Genomic DNA, 12,897 nt, shown 5'->3' with positions numbered 1-12,897 from the left:
CAAAACTTCAGCGGCCACCGGCGAGGCTCGTCTCCACGCTCTTCAAGGACACAGAGGCCCCGTCGATCGCAGCGAAGTCCTCCTCTCTCCCCTCTCCCGGACTCAACGCGCGCCGAGGCTATGAACGGCTTACGAACTCTGGAAAGAGCGTTATGTGTGTCGGTGACGTTCGTGGCGTGATCCAGCTTGTTGGCGTTTGACCGTTATCGCTTTTGGGTATAAATAGAGCTGCCCAAGCGTTGTAAACCATTCCTGTTAGAGCAGCGAATCGATGTTGTCGCTCTGCTCGAGTCCTGTATTGTAACCTCGCCCGTCGGGGCATTGTTCTTTGGCTTCGGCTCACCTCTCGCTATGAAGTAAACAGTTACGTTAGCCTACGGCTTCTGGACTTCTTCACGGCTGCAACAGCGGCTGGCCGCTCGCATCATACACGCTACCACTCGCATGTCGGAGGCCATGGAGCTCGGATCGGGTGCCCCCGCCCGGTCGCAACAGCGGAAAGGAAGAAAACCCAATGCCACAACCAATGCTGCCTCTGGTCTTGAATTTTTGGTTTTGTTACGAAAACGTAACTCCCATACAAGCTTGAAGCAACCTAATTTCGAATTTCTTTCCTCATATATCACAGTAATTCACAATACCACATTCAAAAAGAAAAAAAAACATGAAACAGGAAGCTAAGCTATTACAGTCTAGCTGATCAAGCCACCAATGTTATGTCACACCCCTTCAGAAGCTGGACTTTAAAGAGACACTGAAGTGATTTGCAAACAATGAGGGATTACTTGCGCAAATTGTAGTCCAGAGTCCATAGGCCATGCTTCGACCACTCTGAGTGCATTTATGCGAATTTATTTAGTAGAAAAACCAATTCAAAAATGCTGTTCTCTCTGCATTCTCGCCCATATTCTGTGCCGTTTTCGTTTGATGTCAGGAGGAAATGACTTGGCTTGACTGCGCTACTGCACAGCTCGCCGACCTTCCGACAGAGTTAGTTGGCCCAGCGTTTAGTCCACCGGCCACCAACGGGTCGTCACAATTCGTTCGCTCAGTTGAAACTAAGCCACGCAATGTTTGTGAATAAAAGAATGTGCCTTTCTTTAGTTTGTTAGTTTGTACACTGTATCAAGCTCCAAGTCCAGGTCGCTCCACACAAGCGCTGCACAAGCGCACCTGCGACGCTTCGCTGACTGGTACGCTAGTAGGAAAATCTGAGGCCATCTGAAGGCGGGAGAAGTCAGCGAAGTCAATATGGGTACTAAGGAAATAAAATCAACTGAAACTTTTACCGTACAGCGCAAAACTAGAGAACCGGAAGCACCTTTTTGTGCTGGGTGAACAATCACAGCGGTGAGTAGCACGACCACATCTGCGAACGCTTTTCCATCTAAGAAATGCAATTGCTAGACATGAGATATTGTGGAAATTTGGGGGACAGTTACTGCACGAGCGCTGTACAACAGATAGTCATCTAAGCTGCTTGAAATGCTAAAACTAAATAAAAGTGTAAACTGGTTATACATCCACCTCCGGCAGCGCTCGCTCGTGGCCGAGTGCTCTGAAGCGCTAGGTATGTTATTTTGGTAATCGCAAAATCGAATTTGTAAGTTGATTTCTTCGTTTTCGGCCGACGTTTTCTATGCTGAATTCACCATTTTTGGGCCGTGACGTTCACTGCTCCACGAACGAGTTCGCAGAACGCGCGCTGACTGACACTGACGCGCTAGCGAGTTCTTGTTGGCGTGCTGTTGCCATAAGCACTGACTGCTTGCGGGCAGTGGACACAGGCCAGAATCAGCAGACCCTTGGCCTGGTGCGAACACGCTTTTTACGATACAGGCATGAGTGAGACAAGCTCCAAACATGGGGGAAAAGCGCATGGCATTTGAGCGTCTGCAATGACGCGGAGGGCGTTCATCCACTGCGTAGGCCTCGGCTAGTGATTGCTACGATTCCAAGCCATCCTGGTAAGCTTCTTTGAGGCATTTTGCAGCTGACAACATGACAGAAGCGCGGTATGATGATTATTGAGATGGCGTGAATGCCTATCCAACAATAACGTCGGATGTCAAGCATGTTGTTTTGCAGAACCAAAACCGAAACTTGTTTGAACGCTAATCTTGGACATCGTCCAATCATGTTGCACCCCCTCCCGACGTCACAGCCTTTAGTTGGTGCGGCCGCCGCAGACCGCGCATGGTAGTTTTAGATGCGACGCTCAGAGCATCTCTTGTCGGCAGCCCTGTCCTTCCTGCGTGCGTCCGTTGTTGTGCGCGTGCGTCCGTTGTTGTCCGCAGCCACTCTCCCGCTCTCCTCTCCGATAGCGAACACTCTCTCGCGAGGGGCATTGGATTGGATTCGATTAGATTCGATTGGCGTAGCTTGGCTTGGCTTGACTTGGATTAAAGTGGATTGTGTTGCGTCATAGCCGCGGCAGACGCACTGGCGCCGGCGTGTGCCCAGGTGAGAGCGTGTGCGGCCCAGCGCGCTCTCACTCCGCCGGTGGGCGGCGCTGCGCGTGTGCAGTACTCTCTCTCTCCGCAGTCTCCTCTCCTTCGGGCGCGCTGCGCATATAACCGGTGTGCCGCTCTCCGGCGGCCTTTCGGTCGACGGTTGCTCTCCGCTTGCGCTTGGACCCCCCTCAGCGTCGCATCACACCAGGGTTTTCGATAGGGGAGGTGGGCGTAATTTTTTCTTCTTCCGGGCTTTATAAAATAATTACCGACTTATCAACTGATTAAACGATGAAAAGTGTGCTAATTTGGGCCAGTCTGCGCAGTGCAAGCAAAAACGGGAGCTTGACAAATTCACTTCAGTGTCCCTTTAAGGGGCCATTAAGACAACTTTGTTCAATATAAAAAAACTACCCTAGGCAAAAGCGGCGTGAAAGGCGGCGGTTTCGGTCGGCTGCCGATCGGCTGAGCGGCTGCTCCCGTTGCGGCTGCCGCGGCTACGTGAGCAGTTGCCAGTGTGCTAACTGCCTGTTGGCACTCAAGTGACACGATCAAACGTAACTAGAGGCCCCACTACAATCGCCCAGTCATGTTTCTTGGTGGTGGCTTTTAGGTAGGTCGGCGGCAAGGTTCCGTGATGTCATAGAGAAATCACCAGAAGGTGCTGGGGAGTCGCCACTCCTTAATAGGATACTTTCATTATCTGGATTATTAGTCTGAAGTTTGCGATGAAAGTGGTATCATTGTGATCCAGACAGTCTTTTTAAAAAATGCAACGTGTGCTTTGTCTTTAAAGGGAAGGTGAAGCGGTTTTAGAATTAAAAGAAAAGTTGACTAGCAGCAAGTACACATTGAATAGTTCATGTGTACGAAATATTTTCGCAATACATGCAATAGAAGCAGCGCACTGAGCAAACAAAAGTGGCCCGATGCCCCGCCCCCATCTCGCCGCGCGATGCCGGAAGACCGAAGAGCGCGGGCGAAAACCGGCTGAAAAACGTCATACCTGGACTTCCGCCCGGATCGGCCGCCTCGGCCATGCTCTTTTCGCCGTGTTTCCTTGTGAATGATACTTGTTGTTGTGGTTGATAGCACTCATTTGTACAATTTTCGTGTTCAAAAAGTATGCACGAACGCCAAACGAGGCATACGTTATCATGCCGTATTCCTAAGCAGAATAATTCCACGCCGGGATGCTTGATAACATACGGAAGCGACAGCCTAGGTGGCTGTGCTTGATGACAGAGAATATACTACACTAAGTTAAATACTTTGTAAACCGCTCCAATGCGTTTTTTTTTTTGATGCGACGGTCGTGAATGTTCACATTAGATTCTAGATTTAGGAAGGATGGGGAATACTGCTGTACTTTGGCCGGCTATGTTTCGTTCCATTCCAGAAACCAAGTCACATTTGTTCAGGAAATACTTGTTTCGTTAAACGCGACGGTTTTCTTTCCCTATGGGCCCAGGACAGTGTTCAAAAAAACAATTTTTTGGTGAAACTAAAACAAGGGGCCAATCCTGATAGAAGTTCTCTCCCGACTAAGAGGAAACAGTATTCCTACAAATTAAAAGAACCAAGACAACCAGATTACTTATTTTGCAAGTATACATGTCACGATAAGGTGATGTTTGTCTGGAATTAAAACAAAAAAGCATTACTCCGAACCACCACCGTGCCATAATTTGTGTTGACTGCGGGGGCCTAATTTTTTGCCCAAGATTCCGTGTGGCTGCATATTATAACCTGGCAAGCACTTGTTGTCACTGAACCTCAAGTGTGCTCCAGTGATAGTCGGTGATATATATAATGATGATACTAAAAAAAATTAGGAGCGAAGAGTAAATATACGGCCTTTGTCCGACTAGCGCGGTAAATGCTTAAATCTAGAAATGCTGAAACAGGCCAACGATTCATTATCACAAACGTTTGGTGATTGTTACCTAAAGTAACGTAACTACAACGTAACTGCCTTGTCCGACTGGTCTGTTAATTATAACGAGGTGGCCGTAATATTGTAGCAGAATGCGCAACGCACAAGCAAAAATCAAGCCCTACTACAGCCAATAATGCTGAGCAGGCCCTAGTATGCTGCAGTGTTTTCAGAATAAATGCATGTGAAGCAGTAAGACGCCACTCATCGAAGTGCAGCTAGCATCGCGGAGGCGCCGTAGCGCCGCTGCCGAAATTGCGCGCGCGTGTGGGTCTGTGTACGGGGATGAGTAACGGGGCTGGGGTGGGCGACAACGAACAAAGGAAATGCGGAAGCAGAGTCTGCTTGTTGGTTTATGCGTGTACCGGCAAGATGTGTCTCGCATATACGTTTACAGCGCATGAACGCTATTTTTTCGCGCACTGCACGTACAGTCGCGCTCACTATGACCTACACCGCTCATTGGTATTCAGACGATTATATCGACAAAACAATGACTATGGGCACATACGTTAGGATAAGGCCTGATTCATTAGGACGTTATGCTCCTAATGTGTGCTTGGTCTTTACCCCGGGTGCCAGACAAAGATTCTACAAAGCGGTGAATACTAATGAGCGGCGTAGGTCATAGTGAGCGCGACTGTACGTGCTTTTCGCTGGTAGATTGTTTATAAAACGCCCATTAATCTTGGGCATAAATGGTTTTGTGTATAATAAGAAACAGTTAAGGCAGTACCTAATATTAACATAAGGTATAAAATCCCCCTATGCTGGTTGCCCAATCCAAAAATATTTTGATGGAACCCACTAGTCGACGTCACAGTCACTGCTTTGGGGTTCTCTGTCGTGTAAAGCAAATTTAAGCTCCAAGACAATTGAACCAACAGCACGGGAAATTATAAAAGAAACTTCCAGTCATGTGCGAAAATTAAACTGCAAGCTAAATTGCCGCAAAGACAACCGCGCGATCGTTCGCAATGCTTCCGACAACCCGCGCGGCCGAAGGGTGTCCTCCTTTGACGTCATGACGGGCGCAACCAATCAGGGGCGTCAAAAGACGAAAAGCGCGCGTCTTTCAAACGGGGCCGCGCTTTTTGCAAGATAAATGCCACTTGGTCTCATGTACGATAAATTTCAATGTGATATTCGGAATCAGCGCGCAAGAAACTATATAACTGTTAATCTAACTCAAATTTTTTGGAAAGCGCTTCAGCTTCCCTTTAAGTGGGAGGAGCACGGGGTAAGAGGTAGTGACCTTGGAGATGAAGATGCTCTCGTCAGTGGTGTCACCAGGGTTCCCCGAGTGGCCCTGGACGCCGCCCTTGATGTTCATACCCAGCTTCTCCCCAGCGTCCCGCTGAATGACCAGCTCCTGCACAACAGGCAAGGGCGCCCTCTTCAGCCACAGCCGGCTTTCCAGGAACCGCCGGCCATGCAACGGGCATCGGGCAGAACCAGAGGCATGCTGGGAAGCGCCCAGGCAGAGAGGGGCTCTTGCGCTCAATCAACGGGGCGAGGAACTCGCAAACTTGTACACACACACGCGCGCACACACATTCGTTCGACCGTGACAGTTTTCGCCAAGCTCAAAACATCTGTCCACACTGAAACGCACAACCAAACAGGGAACGGGGGTTCAAGTTAGTCACCCACGTCTACCTTTTAGTGCACGTCCACACACAGACACTGTTTTTTTTTTCAGAGAGAGCCAAACAAGTGAAAAACTTGTCCAACATTTAAGCACGTGTGATGGTTCACAGTACAGATCAACAAAGTTTTGACACACAAAGAACTTAAGACAGCACATGCCCTCTCTACATAGAAAGACCACTGGGAGAAGTCTAGAAACGATCATGAGATAATGCGAGTTGAAAAGTGCCACCCTAGAATGACCAGTTCTGATGAGTCTGCTTAAGGTAGGAAATCTTAATTGTGGAAAAAAATATTCCTTTGGTACGAAAAAGGACAAATAAATGCAAAACATAGCTGTTTTGTTCCTTTTCCTGCACTTACAAACAGATTAAAACAGACACACTGATTTTGTAGCAACACAGACAAAATACGTCTGGGACAAAATCTGGACTTTCTATATAAACCATCACCTGTAGTGACACTTTGCCTCACGTCCTAGCTTTGAAAATTACCATTTTCTACAAAAAACTAGGGTGTTTGTTATTGTATAATCTTAATTAACCAGTCAAGACAGACTAGCAATTAAAAAGAAATGTTATCAGGCTCAACCTAGTTTCATTGGCACGTAAAGCTAAGATATCATTAATGGCAACAAAATACAATGTAAAATGGAGAAAGGTGGACTTGTGAAAGTATCAGGTCCCACAACATACAAGGCTGCCCAAAGTAAAGATATCTTAGAAAAACTGGTTGCAACTAACCAGCTAACCAGGCAGCCCCACTGAGTGCATCAAAGTTAAATCTGCCATGGTCAAATTTTATCTGGATATACTGTCACTAGTGATAATGCACTTCGAACTGGGCCAGGCTTATTGAGTGACTATTCTGGTTCATGACACATGCTGTTACTAAACCAAACCACGGTGCAAGTTGAAAATCGTACAGGAAAAAAACAACATAAAACAAAAACAGTCTAGAATGATATGCAATTTCATTCAGAGGAAGGTGACAGCAAAGCATCCCATCATCCCTTTAAATCAAACCCCTCTTTCACGAGGCTATTAAATCCCCCCTTGTGCTTTGAATAAGCCATATGAAAATTTCTTGGCCTATTTTTATTCTAGTGAACCTTTGAACACACGAGACTGAGTGCGCAGATTAAACACCATAAACAAAGCAAACGAAAAAGGGTTCAAATGATGTCTCCACTTTGATGGATCAGGAGACCACACACAGCACACATGATTATTAGAACAGCAAGATGCAAATGTAAGCAAGTTAAAAATAGGTCATCAATCGCATCGGGGGCGCACAAACGGGTTGCAAGCAGATCGTGCTTTCTGGAAGAAGCAGCAGCACGCGATACGCGTTCAGTACTCACAGTTACGGCTAGTGGCTCAGCCTTTTAAGAGCACCGGCAGCAAAGGAAAAGAAAATTCGGGACAAGGGCCATTACTCAACGTCTTGTGGCACGGCGATCTCCAGAGCAAATTGTCAACGCTGCACAATCATCAGAACACGACGGAACAAGATTTGCACTTGCTGACCAGCATACCTTGGCTCGTGTACTACAGCGTTGCTCAGCTCGAAGTATTTCATCATTTCACACAGAGTTCTAACAGTTTTCACAAAAACGAAGTTTTTTTAAATGTGGCAGCATTGGTCGCCATGATGCTGTTAGTGCTGTTCTTATGCAGCACAGAATGGGAAAACAAGTAGTATTCATGGACGTGTGCATGTGTAACTCCACAAGTATTATCTGACCTCGGCCCTGACAGAGGCTTAAAACTCGTCTCTGCTTCAATTTACAGCCCACACTAAATATGCTACTGTGATCAAAGTTCTACACACTGAAAAGTGGTAAGCTATGTGGTTCTATATGTGTGGGTAAAGACATCAAGGGTATGATGAAAGGAAAAAAAAAAAAAAAAAAAGCAGAATTTTTTAGAATTGCCTGCTATGCGTGAATTTTTGCACCGCTTCTCTTCATTTAGAGTTTTTTTTCTAAGAGAGACTTGTTGGGCTACCTTGTGTTCTTTCTAGGGTCACTTTTTTTCAGTGTTTGTATTTTTGTTTTTTTTTTTATTTTTAGTACTTGCGCTACTATAACATGCTCTAATTTCAACAATTATGCCTTTTGGTGCAGATACAAGGCATTACACGGCCCGCCTTTTTACAAATTTTGACTTTTAAGCCAGCCAGGACTTACCACGTTTTCTGGTCTGCAAAGTGACACCTTTTTCAGAAATTTCCGAATTAATCAACAGCATAAACTGTGCAATCACGGGGGAAAGGATATGGCCACAATTTTACCTAGTTTCTCCACTTCACAAGGATCCATAGTGTCGCACTCATACAGTGCTAGGAACTAACAGTTGCAAACCTCAAAAAAAGGTCAGCAATTCAGCACCCTATCTGATTGCCTTTTCCCCACTTTAAAGTAACTTGTCAACAGCACATCATTAAGAACAATACGTAACCAAACTGCAGAAGCGTGAGCTTTTACAGCCTTGCCTAACAGTTTTTGAGTTTACGAAATTGTTTTCAATTAAAGAGCAATTAACATGAATGTTTACCTTTTTATGTGTGCAGTAGATTTGTTTTCTTGTTGAAATACCACCTAATAATTTAGTGACTGGCACCTAGCCCACCAAGCTGATATTTCGTATGCATGCATAAGAGAATCGCATAGTACACAGCCATATTCAATGACAGCTGCGAGCTGGGTAGTTGAAGTAATTAAAAATCAACACCAAACGAACTGTTATGCTGAATTTACGAATGTCCGCCGCTTGAAAACCATAAAAAGGCATTAAACCAAAAAAACTTGCTAGCGTGAATCCTGGTAAAATATCTTTTATTTTTCAGTTCATGCCTTACGACAAACGTCAATGATCCAACAGAAAGAAAGCGAAAGTAACTTGCTTACAGGAGAGTGATGGCGATAAAATTCTAGGAAGCAAGAAACACAGCGCTTCCAGCAGGCAATGTGATTCAGCGGCGAAAATTGCAGTCGTACAAAAGGTAACCACTTTCAGCAACAAGTCCAGAGTACACCACAGACAAAACGATGATCATCTGTACACCTAGGTAATAAGACAACCACAAATTTATGCCCTCAAGAGAGTTGGCAAACAGCATTTTATCAACGTCGATTAAAAGTGGGGGGCAGTTTGCATTGAATGTTGAAGCTTTCGCTTGACTAAGACAGAGTGCTACTGAGTGTATAAAGTACTCAACGATATTGAGAAGCTAAACCTAAGTAGTGCTCTTACATGACAACAATGCCCGATTTCATCGATTTGTCAATTCGTAAACATGTGAATCCACAATAGCTATAGCTCGTAAAAACAGCAAGAATAGACAGCAACAAGCTGCGTATGGTTGTTACAGCAATTCCACGAAAAAACAAAATTTTGAGGGCGCTATTTGCCTAAGCACTGTTCTATTAACGAAAAAACTTGGCAACAAGAAAGTTAACAGAGAAGTACTGCTTATGTTTCATACGTTTACAATACAACGTACAAATAGGGGCAAACAAATGAAACGCCTACGAGTCGAGGCGATTCCAGGAACCTGCAGTCTGTCGTAGAACGATTATAAAATATGAGCCAGGAAGGCAGCTTCCGACCGGCCAATAAATACAATACTGGCCGCTGGCTGTCATCAGCGTGTTACAATACTGGTGTTTTTGAGAATGTTAGCAAATAACACTTGGCTGAATTCCATACAAGACTGGCTGGCTCCCTAAACGCAACGTCTGCCGCCTCTTTCCTTCAGCCAGGAAGGCGAGGGGAGACAGCATGCCACCATTGCAGATGAAATGACAGGTGAAGTAGTCAATGTGGGCACATGCTGAATGACGATTAACAATGGCTGAATTGCTCTGGAACATAGCGAATGCATATTTCATGGTTCCGTATAACCGTTCTTACATGGCAGGCCTCACTTGCATCCGGTTTATTCGACGTGTGCTGCCAAGCTAAGTAACCAGCAGCTTTTTGCTTCCGTCGTCCCGTTATTCAAAAGACCACATCTGCGCACTCGCGCGAATACAAAGCTTCCCAAAGAAGGTCCACTCTTTCGCAACACGCGTTGCAACAAACGCAGTGCACCATCAATCACAGCTGGTGCCCAGTGAAACAAGCAAGCTGCGTGCGGCAGCTCTTCCCGGCCGGTGTGTTTGCATGAAAGAGGGTAAGGCAGGGCAAGAGCAGCAAAACACGCACAGTAGGCAAGGCAAACAACAATGACACCGTCGGCGAAGGTGCAGCGGTGGGAGTGAGCGTGTCGGCCCGTCGTCAACAGTGGTGGTGGCCCAGCCGGCGGCAGTCGAGGAGGACGGCACCGTTTCCTGCCCCACTGCCATCAAATGAGCACCAGAGAGTCGTCGGCAAGGCCTACCTGCCAGCCGGACGGGAGGGGGTCGTGTCGGACAGTGAGCACCACTTGGTACGAGGGGTCCAGCAGGGCCATCACCGCATCCTGGTGGGTGCTCTGGGTCACATCCACGCCGTTCACCTGGGGAAGGACCAGGGTGTTACCAAGGTGGGATGGACCTACGATGTTTCCGGGTAGCTAGATCCGTTCCAAATGCCTGAGCGAAAGCTGGCACCATAAACTGGGATTGTTCGACCGTACACGGACCTTCTTTTTCACTGCCAGCAGAATCTACATGTTTTACCGCTGAAAGGCCTCCACACAGTGTTCCGCACATTGCAAGAGTGCAGCTTTTTTGTGGAGTTGCCCAGTACTAATGGCAAGCTCAGGCAAAGTACGGTACCAAAAACAAAACAACAACACTTAGGCTCCCAGCACCGGGATAACAGGGATGATGGTTTTATTGACACATGAATTACAGGTGTCCAAAAGTTTGCAGCCGTTATCTGCCTGTGACCCAAGAGTAGAACAGGCTAAACAACCCCCTGTGCCCTCCCCTACTCTTGCAGATGGGCAAAAGTGCTATTTTTTTTTTTTCTACACCAGTTATGCCATACTGCGTTCTATGCTAACTTAAAAAGAGGAGTCGGGGTTATGAGAGGGAGTCCTCAAACTGGAAGAAGAAAAAAAAAAACTGAAGAAATACCTGTGGAACTCATCTCCACAACCGTGTCCTGAACAACGAAAAAACTGTTCTCTGGTCAGTGGTCAGCTTGACAAGACATTTTGCTTGCCATTTCGATTGAGGGCCTGCCATTTCGATTGAGGGAAGAGCACACCAGCTGATGGTGATGGCTGGCACCCGAAGGCCCGCTGTTCTTTCTTCCCAAGGGAAGGCAGCAGCATATTGCCACAGAATAATATTTTTCAAAACTAGGTTTCCGACACTCGTAAAGGCGCAACAAATTTCGTAGGAAGTGAAGAGAACTTGAACGCTGAAGTGCTCCCTTCAAAAGAACAGTTGTAAACCCCGAGAGAGAAAATTACAGCATAAGATGACTGTAGGACGAGCAGGCCCAACCTGCCCTCTGAAGGGTGCTTTGACAGGTGTCACACCTCAAGTGAATTCCACCGAAGAGTCGCTCAAGCAGAAAATTTTTTGTGAATAAACACTCGTAACCACGTGGCGCTCCTTTTCCTTAGTGGGGCACCAGAAGGATGTTGAACAGAGAGCAGTAGCAAGATGGGAAACAGCTTCCTGACAAGATAGAGTTACAGCAGGGCAGAGAACCCATCCTGGTATGGTACTCGGTAGCCAACCGGTGCCACCGGTAGCCAACCTCCGTGCAGAAGGGGCAAAACCAGTTGTGCGCATGCACAGGTGCACCAACCAAGTACTGTGCACTGTACTGGTCCTCTGCCCTGCTACACCTCTCTAGTGACACCAAGGACCAGCTTTTATCTACAGTCCAAAATTTCAAAATGCTTCACCTTTACAGCTGGCCGGCTTTAGTCTTATTCTGTAGGCTTGTGCGAATAGTGATATTTTAGTTCGAAGCGAATTCGAAGCGAATAGTCCTAGTGGTCGAATACTTTCGAAGCGAATTCGAATAGCTGTCAGGTGTCACTGAGACATTCCGGTAAAAACGTTCTACAGTAAAATCTCGATGATACGAATATCGCGGGACCGCGAAAAATATTCGTATCATCCAAAATTCGTATGAACCAACACAGACCAAGAAATTGAGCACTTAACAAAGTTTTCGTTTAATTCTTTTCTTACTTTCGCATGGAGAAATCCGTGACGTTTTTCTGCTTGTTCTTAACCTCCGTGTCGCCGAGCGGTAATTTCTGGACTTTCGTCTATTCACTCGCGGTGCCCAAGCTCACTACAGGAGCGTTTTTGCACGTGATTCATGCGCGTCGGCGTTGCGCGCGCGATTTTAACGCCCGCCTCGGCGATTCCGCGCTCGCGGTCGCCTGTGCCTCTGTCAGAAAATGACGCGCGTGGCAGTGGGAGGAGCCTGGCGCCAATGGGAAGGCGTGCACCTCAGGGCGGCAGTTTCGAAGCACTCGAGACAGCTGGCTGGCTCCACAGGAGACGTTTAGGCTTAGCACCTCGGCAGATATTTCATAGGCGCTTTCATTCACGGCGCGGATGATTTTTTATGGCACCATTTTCGCCCACATTGTTAGCTCGTTTACCGCACAAGAAACTTCGTGTGTGCTTTGAGCGGTATCTTAAGTAGAGGTTAGAAGCGGTGGCTCGAGCGCCCCGCACCACTTCGCTACCGAAGGTGCCGCCTGGTTGCCGCGGCCGGCCGGCAGCGTGCGGGTGGTTTCGCGGCGGCGTCAGCGCGCCTGTGGAGTCCGCGGCGCGTTTTCGCGAACAGAAAACAACAGCTCGGCCGTTCCTGGAGAAAGAGCCCGTACGTCACCGTCTCTCGCTCGTTCGTCAGTCGGGCGCCTCGCCGGCTCGTTTGTATCATCCGCCGG

The 12,897-nt window shown here is 47.1% G+C and overlaps 1 protein-coding gene across 10 annotated transcripts in view; it reads right to left on the bottom strand.

The window, feature by feature from the left end:
* LOC144175102 (protein scribble homolog) overlaps positions 1-12,897 on the bottom strand; it is a 159,161-nt gene that overhangs the window by 49,057 nt on the left and 97,207 nt on the right. For all 10 annotated transcript variants that reach the window (XM_077704178.1, XM_077704177.1, XM_077704185.1 and 7 more), the window contains 2 exons: positions 10,426-10,542; positions 5,645-5,761 (listed from right to left, as the gene is read on the bottom strand). In XM_077704178.1, coding sequence (XP_077560304.1) covers positions 5,645-5,761; positions 10,426-10,542 — 234 coding nt within the window. The remainder of the gene's footprint in view (positions 1-5,644; positions 5,762-10,425; positions 10,543-12,897) is intronic.

The sequence above is a fragment of the Haemaphysalis longicornis genome, unplaced genomic scaffold, assembly GCF_048455015.1.
Source record: "Haemaphysalis longicornis isolate Haplotype H1 unplaced genomic scaffold, Haemaphysalis longicornis Haplotype H1 scaffold_3, whole genome shotgun sequence".
NCBI classification, from domain to species: domain Eukaryota; kingdom Metazoa; phylum Arthropoda; class Arachnida; order Ixodida; family Ixodidae; genus Haemaphysalis; species Haemaphysalis longicornis.
This window is presented reverse-complemented; position numbering and strand designations above follow the sequence as displayed.